At 41.7% G+C, this 18110-nt stretch overlaps 1 protein-coding gene across 7 annotated transcripts in view; it reads left to right on the top strand.

Annotated features, from left to right (window-relative positions):
- Window positions 1-18110, top strand: part of LOC119404388 (protein fantom) — a 60841-nt gene that overhangs the window by 40545 nt on the left and 2186 nt on the right. For 4 of the 7 annotated variants that reach the window (XM_037670908.2, XM_037670916.2, XM_037670906.2 and 1 more), the window contains 5 exons: window positions 26-184; window positions 1690-1801; window positions 2991-3151; window positions 5605-5797; window positions 8367-8451. In XM_037670908.2, the coding sequence (XP_037526836.1) occupies window positions 26-184; window positions 1690-1801; window positions 2991-3151; window positions 5605-5797; window positions 8367-8451 (710 nt within the window). The remainder of the gene's footprint in view (window positions 1-25; window positions 185-1689; window positions 1802-2990; window positions 3152-5604; window positions 5798-8366; window positions 8452-18110) is intronic. The other 3 variants (XM_037670924.2, XM_037670914.2, XM_037670913.2) reach the window with 3 other exon arrangements.

The following is an 18110-nucleotide window of genomic DNA, read 5'->3' as shown; positions in this document are numbered from 1 at the left end:
ACCACTATTTTTAAATTTTTTTTAGAAAAATGGATTAGGTGGTCATAAATCAAAGAGAATGCCATCAGCTCAATATCGAGCTTCTGCATCACGGATGTTGCCTACTACCAGTGACATGACAAAGGACCAGCAGCCTGCTTTGAGGCCTCAAGAAGCGGTTATCAGTGAACGCAAAAATGCTTTGGTATGTGTTTAATAGGGGGTTAACGGGACTATACAGTGCCTATTGATGTGGTTAGAGCTAAGTACAGCCATTGGTTGTGCCATTTATGGGAACACAATACATGCTGTAGAGGCTATTATACATACTATAACATTTGCATGATGTGATGGTTGGAACATCAAAAAACCATAAAATGACAATTTTTTTGACAAATAGATTTGTGAGTAGTGCATACCATGGTTTATCCTGTCTACAGCTTTCGTTTTTTATTACTTTCACATTAAAAGGACAAGTAACACATTAGTCACATTATGTACAAGTATTTTTTGTTCCTAATCTGTGACAGGTTTATGATAATAAAGTAGCATCACGGGAAATAGGAGCATGTTTAACAGACAAAGGAAAATTGCAAGGTAACCACTCAGAGGTGCTTTCTGTAACTTCAAAAATTCCTTGAGTGTCTGCTGCTGCTATTGCGATAGCAATTATATGGATCCTCACAATGAGTTTTTGCCGTCGCTGTCGCCATCATGTCCCGTATAAAGTCTAAATTGATAACGTCCCCCCGTGCATTGTATGTTCTACCGTAGGTAAAAGCGCGCTAGCGGAGGCTACAAATGTAGCTGAAGCAGAGATCAAACGAGCCGGCCCATTTCTGTCGCTCAGGTGGCGCATGCAATAACATCACCCCACATGGGAGGCTTGCTGCCATTAAAGCTGAGAGGAAACGCCTGTTCATCTTGAACAAGCATGAAAAGATGCGAGGGGGCGGGGGGTGTCGCTCAAGCAGCAGCTTTGAACTTTGATTCTAAGGGCGCTTGCGATTGCTGGCATGAGCGCTATCTCAGCAGCCATCAGCGGGCGGCTCGTCTACCCTTCTACATGCTGCGCTCAACGCGAAGAGACTGTGCGGAAAGAGCATCTCTCCCTGGTGCAGTCGTATTCTTTTACACCAGCGTTTTGTAGAGTTATGTGAGATCAGATCCAAAAAAGTTAGCTGCCAGGCTCACTTCGTATAACATTACAATTTGTTGCTATTGCATTCATTGCTTCGCTCTTGCGGTGAAACTGTGACTTTTTTATTCAGGAAAAGCAAACGCTGGCAAAGAAATGAGACCTGCTCTTACAAATAATTTGCAGAGGCACACCACAACACAATAATTGGATTCATTTCTTGTGATGGTTGTCATTTAATCTCACTAAGAAGTTGTGACAAACCAGATCCTTTTTTTACATCAGCTTAAGAAAAAAAAATGCTTTGGTATCACTTTAAAGAAAGTTGCAGAAGAATGGATTTTTGAATTTTCACGGGCTACTCCTGGCACGCAACTACTGGCATCAGTAGTTACGTCTTAGGAGTAGTCTGTGAGTGTTTCACTATCACTGCAGTGTTCATATCCTCTTATTGCCCCATAAAACTATTCTCTAGCATGACTACTGTAAAAATGTTAAAATGTTTGTACCTGCATCTGCACAGCCTATGCTTTAAATATTTTTTGATCTCACACGTCTGATTATTTTGTTAGCAGAGCTCACACTCACGCAAAGGAAGTAGAGAGAGAGGTGAACGTGCTGAGAGCAGCTCCCTGACATCTGTGTCCAGTTTGTCTCCTGCAAGTGGAAGCATCAGTGCCCCAGGTTGGTTTTAAGCACAAAATGCGTTGGCGGGCTAGTTGGTTAGAATCCATATTGCTTTTTTAGCGCAAAAAACGACACCACAAGAAAGAAGGCGGAACACAGCGCTCTGTTCCGCTCTGTTAGCTCTGTGTTCCGTCTTCTTTCTTGTGGTGTCGTTTTTTGCGCTAAAAAAGCAATATGTTTTAAGCACAGTTCCACCATATCAAGTGTTCCAACAGCACGTTGACACTGTAGGGAACCAATCCTTGAACTTCCCACAGTGACAGCAGCACCACAGCAAGGACCTAATTAAAGGAAGAAACCCAACAAAATTTTGGATTTTAAGATATCACTTGTTTCTGTCAGAGCCCAACTTTCTAATTCTGCCAGTGGAACAAATGCACCTGCCCTTCATGACTAAACACAGTTTTGTAGACACAGAAGTGTGTTACTGTATATACTATTGCATTCCAATATACTGGGCAGGATTGGGAACTTGGAATTTAGTATTGCAGGCACACAGTGTAACTGAAAAAGCAACAAACCAAGTTTGGTTGACTATGAACTTCCTGAATTGCCCTTTGTCATGCATTTTGATTACTGCTGCATAGCGAAATTTGGTGTGTAGAAAAATATTGGATGACAATACTTCCTTTGTGCTCCATCACTCATGCAGTGTCTTTTGTACACAACAGATAAAGAGTATTTCTTTTATATTCAGTCATTAAACTCCTCAGTAACTACATTAATGAGAACTAACAGACAATCAAGCCAAGGAAAGTATATAGGAGATGTTATTTGTAATCATTGTGATATAAATGAGAAGGTTCACAGGTTCCGTCCCTGCCGGCGGCAAGTTATCTTTTCGTCCACTTTGATTTCTCATTTCTTCCTGTGTATTTGAGAAATATTACAAACATATCGGACTAAACTTGTCTTCGTTAATTATTACTTTGAGCTGCTTGCAGGACGAATGCTTTTGTAACCAGTACAGTGAACATTGCATTTAATTTTTACTGAAAAACCAAAAAGACGCGTACCATCAAGGAAAAAAGCAAGGACAGGACAGAAAGGACGCCCTTTCTGTCCTGTCCTTGCTTTTTTCCTTGATGGTACGCGTCTTTTTGGTTTTTCAGTAAGCATCTACCAACTAGCCCAACAAAAAGTTCTATTAAGTTGCATTTAATTCATTGCAAAATGTATTTCTCAGCAGGTGTGAAGGGCAGCAAAGTTCAGCGACAGGATGATGGCAACAATACTGCTGGTGTGAACAACAGCCTTGCAGAAGAGAGTCAGAGTCTTGAAGAGTTCAGCAACGGACAAGTAGTAGTCGTCAAAACAGCCGCATTGAAGAGGAGTGATACATTTAAGGTTAGATGTTTATCCATACTGTGCGACTAGCGAAAGTTAGTTTAACTTTTGCACGGTTTGCTGACTTTTATAAAGTTGTTGCAAGCTTGTGAGACTAGTATGTTTTGGAAAATCACAATGCCTGTTTAAACAAGATGCTGGGAAAAAAAATGAATTGATGTGCTTGAATCCCTTCATCCATTTCTATAAGTAGTGTTCAAGAAATGACTCTGAATTGGTAAATGGTAGTGACAACCTCTTATGTAAGAATATTACAGAATTTAAACCTGTATAAGCAGCTTTAAGACAATATTTACTAATCAGTATCATATAATCACACATATATTACACATGTAATATGTTCCATTATTATTCCAGTGTACATCATTTTGACAGAGCAGGTAGTACCTCAACCTGTACATCACGCCATGTATGGATACACTTACAGGCAGAATCCCTGTTCCTGTAGTTATCATTCGAACACTAGCCACACACATAGGACGAATTTGTTTGGTTTGGATGCTCATTAAAAATGTACAATCACGTGTCATGCCAAACTGCTGGTCTTTCGTATTTTTCATGCACTGCAATCATATTGTGCTTGAACATCCCTTTCATTTAGCCACATATTCCCCCACTAGTATGCTTTGGTGACATGAAACTGAGAAAAGAAAGCTGGACAACTTCAGAATCTATACTGAACACACATTCTGGTGGAAGAAATAAACCTTCGTGCGCTATTGTTGGCATGCATAAGAAACACACGAGTGATATGTATCACATCGATTAGTAGAAGGACAACACCGTGTTTCATGTCATTCATGTTTGCTTCCTGTACATCTCCAAAAGTGAGCTGAGTGTCTATTATGACAGAGGAGCACCCAAGCATGTTGAGCAGCGATGTGTGTTGCTTGGTAAATAATATTAAGGCTGCTTTTGTTTTTTCTATGTCCAGGTGATTTGATAAAGAAATACTGGAGTAAGCAGACTTGTACTATGATAGGTCTGTTTGAGGCACATTGTTCAGCTACTTCTCGTATTCCATGGAATTTTATATCATGGCAAAATCTCTTAGTGCATACAGTCTCTAAATAAGGCTGGTACCTAGTATTTCCCTGAACAAGGCTGCCATACTGGTGCTCGCCTTCTCATGGGTGATTCACTGGCTGGAAATTTACTTCTTCATGCAGAGAAGTTGAAAACATAGCAGAGAGAAGTGTGAGCTGTGGGGTAGATGGTCATAGGCTCTCCATTATAAAATGCTGAGTGCGTTCTTCCATCCATGAGGGAGCAAGAGTTTTAGCATTGCTGTAAAGCACTACCCTTACTGTAATGATCCATTCCTCCTCTTTGACACTTAAGGTAAATACCTGTATCTTATGGAGCTGTCATTCATCTGTGCTGCCTCCTCTATCTTGAGCACAATCTTTTGTGACTATCAGAAGTACTTGTTCCTTGAGATAGGCTCTCTTGTTGCTTGCTCAGTACTGCTCTGTAAGGTGCTGGCTTATTGGTTTTTACAAACTGGATGGAAACATGTAGTCAGCTAAAAAATTATGGTGAACTTTTGAATAAAAAAACATAGCATGGCAGCAGACCCAACTGTCGATATTTGCATACAGCAAAGCTTTGTTTCGCAGCACATAGAAGTTGTTCTTGCTCGACACAGCGCTTATCTTGCTCCACCTTTTTGCTCCGACTCCGTCAAATTTCGTTTAGCTCCCATGTTGGCAGAGGCACCTTTGACCTTTGTGCCTTTGCACCTTTGTAATGCACCTTTGAATGCTACCAACCTTGTAAGGATTCAAAGTGGCAAATTGGCTTTCTATGTCATTTGTTTCGGGTGCCTGACCTCCCTTTGGAGGTGCACATGGAAGCGCCCAAGCAGCTTCCGACACCCAGGCAGGCAACAGAATGCATTTTCACTGCGAGGCTGCCTTCTCTTGTTCCATCTCTTCTGTCATCACAGCTATCCGCCGTCGCGGGCCCTCACCTTTTTCTGCACTGGCCAATGTCTCGCCTGCGCATGCACAGGCAGGCTTTTTCCCTCTACCTTCTACTCGGTGGGAGGTATTGTAGGTGGAGATGGTTCCCGCACTGCTTACTGTTGGCGCATTAGTGTTGTGATGAAGTACTTCATTGCACTGCTTTTAAGATGGTGGCACAATCTTTATCATGAGTGTGGAAGTATAGCTGGCGTTGGTATGCAAGAAGCGTGAGTGCAGTGGTGGCCTAATGGTTAGCGCATTTGGTTGCTGAATTCCATTCATATTCCATTCATATTTGAATTGCAAAAGTTCTCATGGAGGTTGCCTTTTGTCTGTGCTGTACAAAACTAGAGAAGAAAAATTCGTGAACACGGGGTGTCGCTGGAGCCAGCGGCATCCCGTGTTCACGAATTTTTCTTCTCTTCAAGCTTCCATCTTCCCCTGAACTTCATTGACTTGTCAGTTAATCTCTTGTCTGATCTTTAGATTTCAGATGCAGCAGTTTTCTCAGTGATTAACCTGGGATTTTTGCCTGGTGCTGCAGTATTGAAAAACAAGTCAATTGAGATGCTTTTTGTTGAGTTCCAATTTCTTGACTGCTCGCCAGAAGAACTTGAAACGCCAGTTGCCCTGCCAAAGCCAAAACCTCCGCAACGAATTGCCTTCAACTTTAGAAAAGGTAAGATCTGAAATATTATTTTCATACTGATGATGGTGCTTCAAAAATATGGATCAAAACACAGCCTTAATGTTTTTTCAGATGTGTTTGTTGCTATCTAGGTTTCATTATTTTTATGATATTGGTAAACATAGAGGTAAATATGTCTGAATTATTTCAAAAGTTCTTTGCTTTTATAAGTCTAACTTACCATGCTTATCAGATTTGCTTCATTAAATTGCTGTAGCACTTCTGAAAGCATATGAAGCTGCTGTCACACTAATGGAGGAGGGCCAGATTAACAGAACTTTTCATTTTGAAGGTACAGACTGCTGTTCACATGTTGCATGGACAGCCAGATATATATATATATATACAGGATGTTCTTTTTTTAGACAATACAGATTTTTTATCAAAATGCTATTACAGGCACGCCCTTGTCGTCTTCGCAGACGAACTCTACGCCAAGGCGGACAAACTTCACTACACCTAAAGTTTCATTCAAATGAGTAATTAACAAAAACTCGTTAATTAAATTTGTAATTGTTAACTTTAGGGCCGTTGTTTATATGGAAGAGTTGTAAGGGCGTGACAATTTATGGCATGCTCATTCTTTTAAAAATCACAAAAAACGCACGTATCTTGAGATGATAATCATCGAAAGTCACAGCCCTGATCGAGGTGATACCGAAACTGTGTGCACTGAGCACGCAGGAAATCCATCATCTGTGTTACGTTAGACCGGAAGCTCACGTGACGAACTTTAAAAAAAAGGTGCATCGCAGCAGAACATGGTCGGGAAAAATGGCAAGTCGTCCCAAATACCCGAATGGACCGCTTATTCTTTGCGTTTGGTGTGTAGTGCTTATCTGTTGCGTTCGCGCTGTACCCAAGCAAACTGCAGTTTCAACATTTTTTTTTCACTGTGTAGCCTAAAACTAGGCAGCAGCCACTGCAGCGCTGCTTCTCACAGACACGCAAACGAGTTCTTTGCGGTCCACTTGGGTGCTTGAGACGGCTTGCAGTTTTTCCTATGTTCTGCTGCGACGAGCCTTTTTTTCAAAGTTCGTCACATGAGCTTCTGGTCTGACGTAACACAAATGACGAATTTACTTTGCACCCGGTGCACTCAGTTTCAGTGACTCCTCAATCAGGGCTTTGAATTTCGATGAATATTATCTCACATTACGTGCATTTTTTTGTGATTTTTAAAAAATGGGCATGCCATAAATTGTCACGTCCTACAACTCTTCCATATAAACAAAGGCCCTAAAGTTAATAATTAAAAAGTTAATTAATGAGTTTTTGGTAATTACTTATTTGAATGAAACTTTAGTTGCGGCAAAGTTTTTCCGCCTCGGTGTAGGGTTGTTTGAGAAGACAACAGAGGCCTGACTGTAATAGCATTTTTATTAAAAAATCTGTATTGTCTAAAAAAAATTTCTGTATATAGGAATAAAATACTATACAGAAATATTTGCGATATTGAACAGTTGTAACATCTCCTTAAATATTCCATGCAAAAATGTAGTAGTACTGTGGTATGCGTATGTGGAACTCCCGTTCACCTCCACACTCCATATGTTGATTCATAGTGCAATAGCGCAACAAACACAGGGACACAGGCAAGAGAGACGATACAAGCGCCTGTATCGTCTCTCTTGCCTGTGTCCCTGTGTTTGTTGCACTATTGCACTATGAATTCGTACCAACTAGCTCGGCTTTCCGTACTACTGCAATCCATATGTTGATCTAATGCTGTACTGCGCGGTGGTCAGGCTTAGCCTGCCCGTCCCAACGTGGGAGGAGCCCACTGCGTGCTAGTCTAGGACTACTACTAAAGTTTCGCCAACCAACCAACCAACTGCGTTCCTGCAAGTTTGTTTTGGCTGACTGAAATGCAATTACTTGTGCCATCAAAAATATTCATGCCAGTGAAAAGGCACTGTTTTGGCAGATGCTATCAAACAGGGCATTGTATATGAAGGGCAGCACAGACAGTGTAGAAAAAGGGAGCAAGGTGCACGTCTCAGAATATATTAGATGGTGCGCAGCATGATTTTATTTGTAATCCATTATGGGGACCTGCCTTAATAAGCTTCCCCATAGCTCAGCCACATAATGCGGTGGACAATACAAATATCGGAGAGAACTATAACTGCCATGTATGGTAGTGAAGCATACTATTGGCTGTCATGCATTACTGGAAAGAGGACTACGATGCTGCTTCAAGAATATGAAAGGCCTCCCAATCCAATATATACATTCCACAAGGAAACTTGAATGAAAAATAAATAATGAGTAAACTTTTACTCTTATGCAGCCTCGGAGAAACAGCTCAGTAAATTTCCACTTTTTATGATCTGAAGAGACTGTTTGAAATGTGAGGAGCTTTTAGATAAGCGTTGGACTGGTGTATTTTGTGCACTTTAAACTACTGATATATCAAACTATTTCGCAGTGCCTTTCGAGTTCAATATATATTTGGGTTTGACTGTTTTAATACTTTTCTTTTCCATATTTTTCATGCATTTGAATTCTGTTATATGTCATTACCAGCCTAACTTATCCCTGTCATAATGACTTGCAGTTGTTCATCTCGATTCCAATCGTCATCAAGAGAGGAGGGAAGCCCTGGCTTCTATGATGACATCTAAAAACCCCAAGAGTGCCATGTTAGTAACATTCTGTTGCTTGCTATGCATGGATGATACAGGGGTATGATGAGAGAGGCTGCTTTGATTGTAAAATCCTGAGCTTTAGAAGCAGTTTATTCAAGTGGCTTTCATTGCTTAGGAGATCATAATGTAGTGCTAAAGAAATGGTGTGCGTATCACTGTGTACACAGTGGATACGAGCTCTTTTGTAATTAATGTCGATAGCATCCACTTACTTTGGACCCAGTATTTGTAAAACTCAAATTTCCCCATTATTTTAGTTATTTGTTTGTTTATTTGGGATACCCTTGGGGTTGAAACATTACACAGGGAAATGGTAGGCAAAAATACATGAACACAAGGACAAGCAATTACAGTCATAAAAAGAAAAGACACAACTGAATAATAACAAACGAGAAGTGGGAACAAAAGTAAACTCTACTTCTACAATGTTAGCTGAGGCACCTTTAGACTTCTTAAGGTTCTGAATTGTTGCAACTTATTCAGGAAGTGGATTCCATTCAGCAGATGTGGTTGGAAGAACTCAGTAAGAAAATTTGTTCTCCAAATTGGTGTGCTGGCCTTGTTAGGATGATCTAGTCTTCAAGACGTGAATTGTGATGAGTAAAGCAATTCACTGTGTAGCTGAGGATGATAAGTGATATTGTGAAAGATGCGGAGACAAAGCTGTTTATTGACATGATGCGAGGGAAGGTAAAGGCTTAACTTGATTTCATGAGGTTTATATTTACAGTTTCTTTTCTAAGGATAAAGTATAAACTAGGGGTGTACGAATATTCGAAATTTCGAATATTTTTCGAATAGTGTTTGCTATTCGATTCGATTCGCACTGAAATTTTACTATTCGAACTATTCGAACTTCCCAAAGACAAATGCAGTCAACGTCTGGTTGAAAGTGACCCCTTCAGATTTTTAATATGCTTCACCTCATTACACTCTCGTATTGCGGCAAAGCTGCCTTTCAAGCTCCGTTACGGTCGAACTTAGTCAAGAGACAAAGTCCGGTTGGAAATGGTCCCTAGATTTTTAATATGCTTCACCTCATCACACCCCCTTATTGCGGCAAAGCTGCCTTTCAAGCTCCGTTACGGTCGAACTTAGGCAAGAGACAGTAAACGTCTGATTGGAAGTGGTCCCTAGATTTTCAATATGCTTCACCTCCTCACACCCCCGTATTGCGACAAAGCTGCCTTTCAAGGTCCGTTACGGTCGAACTTAGCCAAGAGACAGTCAACGTCCGTTTGGAAGTGGTCCCTAGATTTTCAATATGCTTCACCTCATCACACCCCCGTATTGCGGCAAAGCTGCCTTTCAAGCTCCGCTACGGTCGCAAATGTATTAACTCACGAAAACGCTGGTTCCAATATGGAGATGAAAGATGTGGCAGAGTTGGGGACTCAATTAATGCTGTTTTGGACCTGAAATTTCGGCAGGAAGTCCGAAAAATCGGACGCCGAAGCTTTTTAGCATCCAAAATTTCAGATGTTCTTACATATCGACGTCTACGAGGCAGATTTGAAACTCCGGACTTGAAGGGAGCACACCCTTGTCCGCCACATCAATTGGCCTTCCACAGCAGTTGAAAGAGGAGGAGAGGCTGAGGAAATGGCATCTCTGCCTATCACGTGTAAAGTGTTGTTGGCAACACTTTGGTTGCACCAAATCATGTACATAAATACAATTCGGCCTCTACATTGCCTCACTCTTGATAAGAAAGACAACTATGAAATATGACCCCACCAGCGCTTCATCAACCTAGCGAAAAAAAAACACTTTCATGTTGCGATCTCACAAGAACATACTTAGGGATTCTCTGCAACTTTTTCTGTAATTTCACTTCGAATTATTCGAAAAATGTTTGAGAAATATTCGAAAATTATTTGAAATTATTCTATTCGATTCGCACTCAACCTTTATTATACGAATTTGCTTCGCACCCAAAATTTTGCTATTCGCACAGCTCTAGTATAAACCTTAAGGGTGGTATGTACTACTATTTTTTTCTCAACCAGGATTTCAAAATATTGTGCACTTATCCCCAAGCAAATGAATATGTCAGAAAATGTAAGTCACTAATGTAAATAATAAAGAGGAGAACAACAAACATGGAGCTTTTCAGTACGCCAGAGAGAACACAAGTTGCTTCCGAGTCGGAGCTGTTACTTGTAATGTTCTAAGAATGGTTAATTAATTAAACACTCAAGCCATGTAAATAAGTTACTGTAAATGCCTAAATACTAGGCTTGTGTGAATAGCAAATTTTAGTTTCGAAGCGAGTAGTGATTTGGTCGAATAATTTCGAATCGAATTCGTATAGTATATATCACATATTATAAAGGAAAATGAGCATATTTTTCATGACCCAACTAACCTGCACAATATATTCTAAAATTAAACGAAGGCATGTGCAAATTTCATTCTTTTGGGTTCAAAAGGAAGTGGAAACAACTTTGAATAGTAGCAGGATTTGACATTCGGTAGAATGCAAGTGATAACCTGTAAAATATGTTACGTTTTAAAATTTACTATACTTAGAGATTATAAGCCCGTATAACAAGCTTACTTAAAAAATTGTGAATTGATGCGAGGGTAATATGTTCATTGTATCTTGAAGTGGGGCTTCGTGGCAGTGCGAATTTCCCTTGGATAGTTGTATTCACGGTATCCACTGCAGTAAAACCACCTTTACAGGGGGTTTCATGCGGTGTCTGTCTATTCGTTCATTTCGAATGCTTCGATATTTCGGATAACTTAAATTTGTGCCGAAATGAATTCGTATACTGTAATATTCGTTCGAATATTTGAAGTGCTCCAATATTCACACAAGCCTACTAAGTAGCAAATTTAAGTGTTAGTAGCTTGTGATTTGTACTTAATCGAATATGTTTGTCCGCCGCGGTGGTATAGCGGCTACGGTGCTCGGCTGCTGACCCAAAGGTTGCGGGTTCGATCCCGGCCGTGGCAGTCCCATTTCGATGGAGGCGAAATGGTTGAGGCCCGTGTACTTAGACTTAGGTGCACGTTAAAGAACACCAGATGGTCGAAATTTCGGGAGCCCTCCACTACGGCGTCTCTCATAATCATATCGTGGTTTTGGGACGTTAAACCCGAGATATTATTATTATATTAATCGAATATGTTTGAAAAATATGCTGTCTGTTAAGGAGGAACAGCTTAACTCTTAGTTCGTACATGATTGATACCACTTTTGTTCCACATAAGTAAGTCATCCTGAAGCTTTGCTGCACAATAGTAAAATGAATTTGCATTCAAGAAAGTTATTGATGTTGTGCTCCAAAATCTTCCAAGAAATACTAGTGAAATGGAGATTTTCAAAGGGCTCCAACCAAAAAATGGGTTTATTTCCCGACGTTTCGGAATCAACTCGATTCCTTCTTCAGGGGAAGTAACAGCGGAGGTGTCAAGGTGCAACTTTTAACTTCTCTTACGAACCAGCTGGGGAGAAGGAGGGAAGGCACGTCTTCTTTGGTGGTGAGAGCGTTGAGGGGTTGTGGTTGCCGCGGTTGCTGCGGTTACGTGGGATTGATGGGCTGGGGTCGGCTGGGGACGGTTTAGTTCACTCACGACTTTGTTTGCATTGGTTTTCTTGCTGTGGTTAGTCCGTGAATATATACTGACGGCAGGTTTTTCTTGCATCGGTTCAAGTTGCCTTCGGTGTTTTGGATGAACCAGGACTCCAGTAACAGCCGTTTTTGTTGGTTAGTGTCTGTTGTTAGGATTTCAGTTTTTTCAAAGGCAATCTTATGGTCGGCATCTTCCGAGTATTCTGCAAGGGGGTTTCGTTGTTTTGAGAACGTTGTGACGTTGTTTTTGTGCTGTTTAATTCTTTCGGTCAAGTTTTTTGTTTTGCCAATGTATGCAGCATGGCAGTCGGAACATTTGATTTTGTAGACGACGCCTTGCGCTCTTTTTCTTGGTGGAAGTTTAGGTAGAAAATTTATGCTGTTGGTTGGCTTGTGTGCGACCGTTATGCCTTCCCTCTTTAAGAGCCTGCTTATGGCTTCACTGGTGCCTTTCACGTAGGGGAGAGAGATTTGCTTCTGGGAAGGCGGAGACGCTGGGGGATCCATTGGAAGTACTTTTCTTTCTGCTGCCGGATTGCTTTCCAAATGAAATGGGGTGGGTAGCCGTTTTTTTGGAGTTCGTTGAACACAGTGTTTCTTTCTTTCCTTCTGTCTGATTCTAATGTGCAATGCGTTTTCGTTCTTCTTATCAAAGTGTTGACTACTGATGTTTTGTGGCTTGCAGGGTGATTTGAATTAAAGTGCAGGTAGCGGCCTGTGTGCGTAGGTTTGCGGTAGACTGAGAAACTTAGGAAATCTCCCACTCGCTTGATTAGTAAATCAAGGAATGGACGGGATCCGTATTTTTCACGCTCACAAGTGAACTGAATGTCCAGTTCTATAGAGTTTAGATGGCTGAGTAGGTTGGTGACTTGCGATGTGTTTATAATGCAGAAACAATCGTCCCCGTACCTGAGGAACACTTTGGGTTTCTGTGCAAAGGTGCTCAGGGCTCTCTCTTCGACGTTTTCTATGGTGATGTTGGCCACGGTCACGGAGATTGAGGCTCCCATTGGTGCTCCTCTTGTCTGCCTATAGTATTCGCCTTTAAAGGAAAAATACATATTTGATAGGCAGAGTTCCAGGAGTCAACAGATTTCATCCACACTCAAGGGGGTTCTCTCGTTCAGAGCGCTGTCGCGTTCTAGGGCATCCCAGGCAGGGTTGCCAATGGTGGCTACTTTTCGCCAAATTGGCAAATTTGAGAGGCCCGTGGCGACCTAAAATTATGAATGGCGACATGGCGAATTTTTGGCGATTTTCGGCTTAGGTCTCCACTGAGTTGTGCATCCTAAGCTCAGTGTCTTCCCAATGAATGAGCGGCAACATTCTCTGTATTTTTCTTGGTTTTAGACCCACGAGTAGAATGTGCACATTACGCGTTATTTGGTATGTCAGTCCTGTAACTCGTGTGTATCACCTCAATTCATCTAGATGCAGGAGGTACTGGAACGTCCCCCAGCAACATTCTAGCAAAATGTAAGTCACTGGACTGCCTTGCAAACCGCGAGGGGGCAGTGTTTGACTATAAGTTTATGGCTTTAAGTGCTTTAAGCTTCTCTAAAGTTTCGCTTCTGAAGGGGCTAGACGACGGGTTGACCGCGTGTTCCAACCATTTGTTCCGCCAAAGCTCCAACTGTTCTGAATATCTTGGCGACTTATTCACTGTTTCAGTACCCCCAATTCAGCTAGTAAAGACTGTGTTGGAATAGCGAGGAGAGTCGTATACGCCGCTATTAGTGCAATAAAAAAATATTTATTGAGGCATTTTACACTGTTCTCGGTGAGCGTGTGCAATGAAAACAATTGCTATATAACATTTTACATTGTCTACCTGATCACTAATAACGCATTGGATTGACGAGTGTAGATATAAGTGACTATAAGAAAGGCTCGGTGGCGTCCGGTATTATATTAGTTCACAATAAAAAGGTGTAAGACTCACTAATGATCGGTTCCTGTAAGAATTCTGTCGTGTTACCTTCAGTAAACCTTTTAATCCGTTTAATTCATATAAGGGTACGTAAAGCTGTCTACAAACAACGCTTTCACGGTTTTCGCCCAAGGTTTACCACACTTTTACCTTTGAAACGAGCGGACAGGGATGGAAGGATATCATGAGCGTTTCATTCATTCACCCTTGCACCACCACGCACATCTTGCGGCTAGTCGGAGAAGCAGCACCATGCACTCCCATGGTGAAGCGGGCGATACGACTGGCATTGAGAAACGTCAATATAACTTCAGGGTCTTGGATGGTACTGTGTTCTACGGGGCTATACGTGAGTGGAAATTTTTATTACTAGGTATGCCGCACATATCTAGAATGGCGACTTTTTTGGCGAAATTTGTAAGAAAATGGCGACTTTTGGCGACTTTTGGCTCGTCGTTTGGCGACATTTATTCGAAAGTCAGTGGCAACCCTGATCCCAGGTCACGGCAACTGCCAGTTGTATCGGTATGCTGGTGAACAGTGACACCACATCAAACAAGACTAGGCACTCGTCATTCTCTAGTCGTAGCTTTGATGTCAGTCCGACGAAGTCATCCGTGTTGTGCACACGAGACGCGGTCTTTCCGGTCAGGGGTGAAATTATCCGGTGTAGGTACGTGGACAGTGATCGCATTGGTGAGCCCGAGAGGTCTACTATTGGGTGCAGGGGGACTCCAGATTTGTGAATTTTTGGGAGGCCGTAGATTGTTAGGGCTAACCCGTTTCTGCATAATAGTTGAGGTAAAGGTAGCGAAAGTTTGTTTTGTCCCGGAATATTTCTGCTAGCATCTTGTTCAATACTTGTTATGTTCCTGTGGCGGGATCCTTTTTTAGCTTATCGTAGTCTCCAGAGCTTAACAATGTTGATGCTTTCTCCTCGTAGTCGCTTGTGTTCAGGACAACAGTGGAGTTGCCCTTGTCTGCTGGTAGGATTACTATGAGGGGTGTCTTTTTGTAGGTTTCTTAGTGCACTCATTTCACCTGCAGACAGGTTTCTTCCTTTCGTGCGGTTCTTCGTCGAGCTGATAGTGCCAATTGCTTTGAGTCTCACTTGATCTCTAACACTGGGTCCTAGGTTTTCGATGCCGTTCTCCAGTGCAGTGACCATCTTCAGAATGGGAGGTTTGTTTGTGGTAACACCGAATTTTTGGCCTTTAGAGAGTACTGAAGTTTCTTCGGCTGTGAGAACCCTTGTCGATAGGTTAGTTACAAGATGCTGGTCAATCATTTCTTGTTCTTTTGTTTTGTTGGCAAGAACGGCGAGTTTCTCCTCCTGTGATGTGCGGTGTTTTGCGGCTTCTGAGGAGGCGGCACTAAAGAAGACGCACCTTCCCTCCTCCTCCCCAGCTGATTCATAAGAGAAGTTAAAAGTTGCACCTCGACACCTCCACTGTCACTCCCCCTGAAGAAGGAATCGAGTCGATTCCAAAACGTCGGGAAATAAGCCCATGTTTTGGTTGGAGCTCTTTGAAAGTTTTAATTAATTAACCCAACCAGACAGGCAAATCTGTCAAAATGTTCAGCTTTTAGTGAAATGGAGTAGTAGTTGAGTAGGGAACGTTTGTTACCTGATTGGTAGAGTGATATCACCAACTTTCCTCTCTGCCGGCTGAGAATCTGTGCCAGGAGACTGTTGAAAAAAATCTTATCTAGTAGATAGCAGATATCACAGCTTGTGGATTTGAAACCTGCACTTGTTGTCACATGTTAACTTAACATAGGAGCGCTAAACAAGACAAGAAAGACAACACGTGGGCATATGTGTTGTCTTTCTTGTCATGTTGTTTAGTGCTCCTCGTTAAGTTAACATGAAAAATAAATCTATTCCCTGCAGTGCATAGCACTTCCATGTTTGCCAAATATGATTATTGCAACATTCTGTACATGATGTGTGTTTATTTAAAATATGTTCAAATTGTCATACTTGCAAGACGATTATACTATAACTTGAAGTAACAAAAAAAAAGTTATTTTGCAAAAACAGCATCAGTAGCTACAACTTGATTTGGGTGATTTGGTTCATCTTGGGTACAACTTGAAGCAGCGCAAAGAAAACGAAGACAAGAATAAAAAACTAACACAGACAGGACAAGCGCTGGTGATGCAGACAGGTCAGTGCTTATCCTGTCTGTGCTGTGTTCATTTCTGATTCCTGTGATCATCCTCGTGCTGCTTGAAGTTATACTCAGTCTCAGTGAAGTGGACGACAAAGAAAATCGAGTGGCGAGGCAACCTTTAAAATTTGGAACTAACTCCACAGGGTGCACCACAGCCAGGGGCGTAGGCAGAAATTTTTTTCGGGGGGGGCACCTCCTTGATCTGTAGTGGGGACGAGCAGGCAGATGTGGTCGAGTGTCATTTTCTGCTCTGTATGCTATGGCAAAAAAAATTTCGGGGGGGGGGGCACGGGCCCGGTGTGCCCTAACGTGGCTACGCCCCTGACCACAGCTACAGTTTATACTTCGCATCTCTATAAAGAGGGAAAAAAAAAACCCCACGAACTTATATATACTCAATATTATCAACGTTGCCTTTGATCTATGCCTTTAGACTTTCGAGGTACACATTTGTTGTGATCCATAGGCTGTTATGGGGGAAACTCTTTCTGCTGTCTCCACTGACATCTTGAAAGCTTCCGCAGTGGTGTGCTCTACAGTGCAGGCCCTCTCCAACAGAATGACCTGCAAATGAAATGCTTTCAGTATGGATGACCATAAGAAAGTTTCCTGGCCACTCTTTAGATGATATAAGTTGGGGAATGTGAGCATGGCACAACTACTGGCTTGGCTTTTATTTGTGTGCAGGGGCCCTGTCCTGTTTGCCAGGCCCGATTGTTGATTTGGGACTGCAATTATGGGAAGCAAATGTGATTGTAGGATTTCATCAGGATAGGTTTCCGTGTCATTTTTGACCTGCTTTTGGCAGAAAAACAAGGGGCATGTGGCGCTTTGTGTGCATCTGAGCCCAGAAAACCATGCAGCTGACTGTGTCAGCAAACTCTGGTGGTGTGATGAGTAGGCAAGAATTCCAATAGCTTTAGTTGGCCTGTGCAATGAAAGTGTGTTAATGAGAAAAGATGGTCATCACGTGCTCCTCCTTTGCACTTTGTTCCAACAGCAGCAGGAACTTTCTTTTCTTTCCTTTAATATAGTAACAGCCATTATGGGGTCTTGCTGGCATAGCAAAACAGTCATGGGCAGTTTTGAGGAGGAGTTCTGAAACAGTTAACCAGAATGTGCAGTTTACTTGTGCAGCATTTTTGTATGGCGTTTGCAATAAGGTGTACATGCTTTGCCAGTTTCTCTTTCTTACAGCACTGGTTATGGAGAAAGAAAACAGCATGGAAGGGGCTCTGACATTACTCTTCATAGTGTTGCCTCTTTCATCCGTGAAAAGCTTCTTTCGTTACAACTTCTTGCAGCTGGGTTTACTTGCTTATTGCTTTGCAGTTACCAATTCAAGAGCAGGAAAGATGTCTTGTTTGCAAACACAAACTCTGCCTCATTTCTTATGGCACACATTGTTCATTCCGTAGTGGTACACTGTATCGCAGCAAGCAGTTTTAAGAAATGTGGTACAGTTTTACTGCTCTGTTTCCAAAGATCCATCCCTCTACCTGTTGGACCTTCTTCTTCACAAAGAGAAGCAGATACAGACATGTCATGAGCATGATGTGGTCATTGTAGGAATTCCTTGGACTACTCTTGTAATACGTACCAAGTTTTCTTTGAAACTTTTGCAATTTACCTACAGTAAAACACTTAAACTGATTCTGATCACCATGTTTGAAGAACAGTGAAATACAGTAGAACCTTATGTCTTTACTAAAAATTTTGTTGCCTCTGTTATGACCTTTAGGAAACGTGGGAATGTTGTCTGTGAACATAGCCTCCAATTAAATGTTCCAGCCTGTAGTAGTTCTTGCAACCTCTGCAGTTACCCACTAGGTTAGAAGCGTCATGCACTAAAAGAGCAGAAATTTTGGAGCCCCCGTCCTGTGAACTCTTGCCACCGAGTGTACAGGTCCTAAATAATGGAAGGTGACCTAAATAATTGAAGCATTTTAATTAATTGATTAA

The sequence above is a fragment of the Rhipicephalus sanguineus genome, chromosome 1, assembly GCF_013339695.2.
Source record: "Rhipicephalus sanguineus isolate Rsan-2018 chromosome 1, BIME_Rsan_1.4, whole genome shotgun sequence".
In the NCBI taxonomy this organism is placed as follows: Eukaryota; Metazoa; Arthropoda; class Arachnida; order Ixodida; family Ixodidae; genus Rhipicephalus; species Rhipicephalus sanguineus.
Note: the sequence above shows the minus strand (reverse complement) of the source record. Positions and strands in the feature narration are given on the sequence as shown.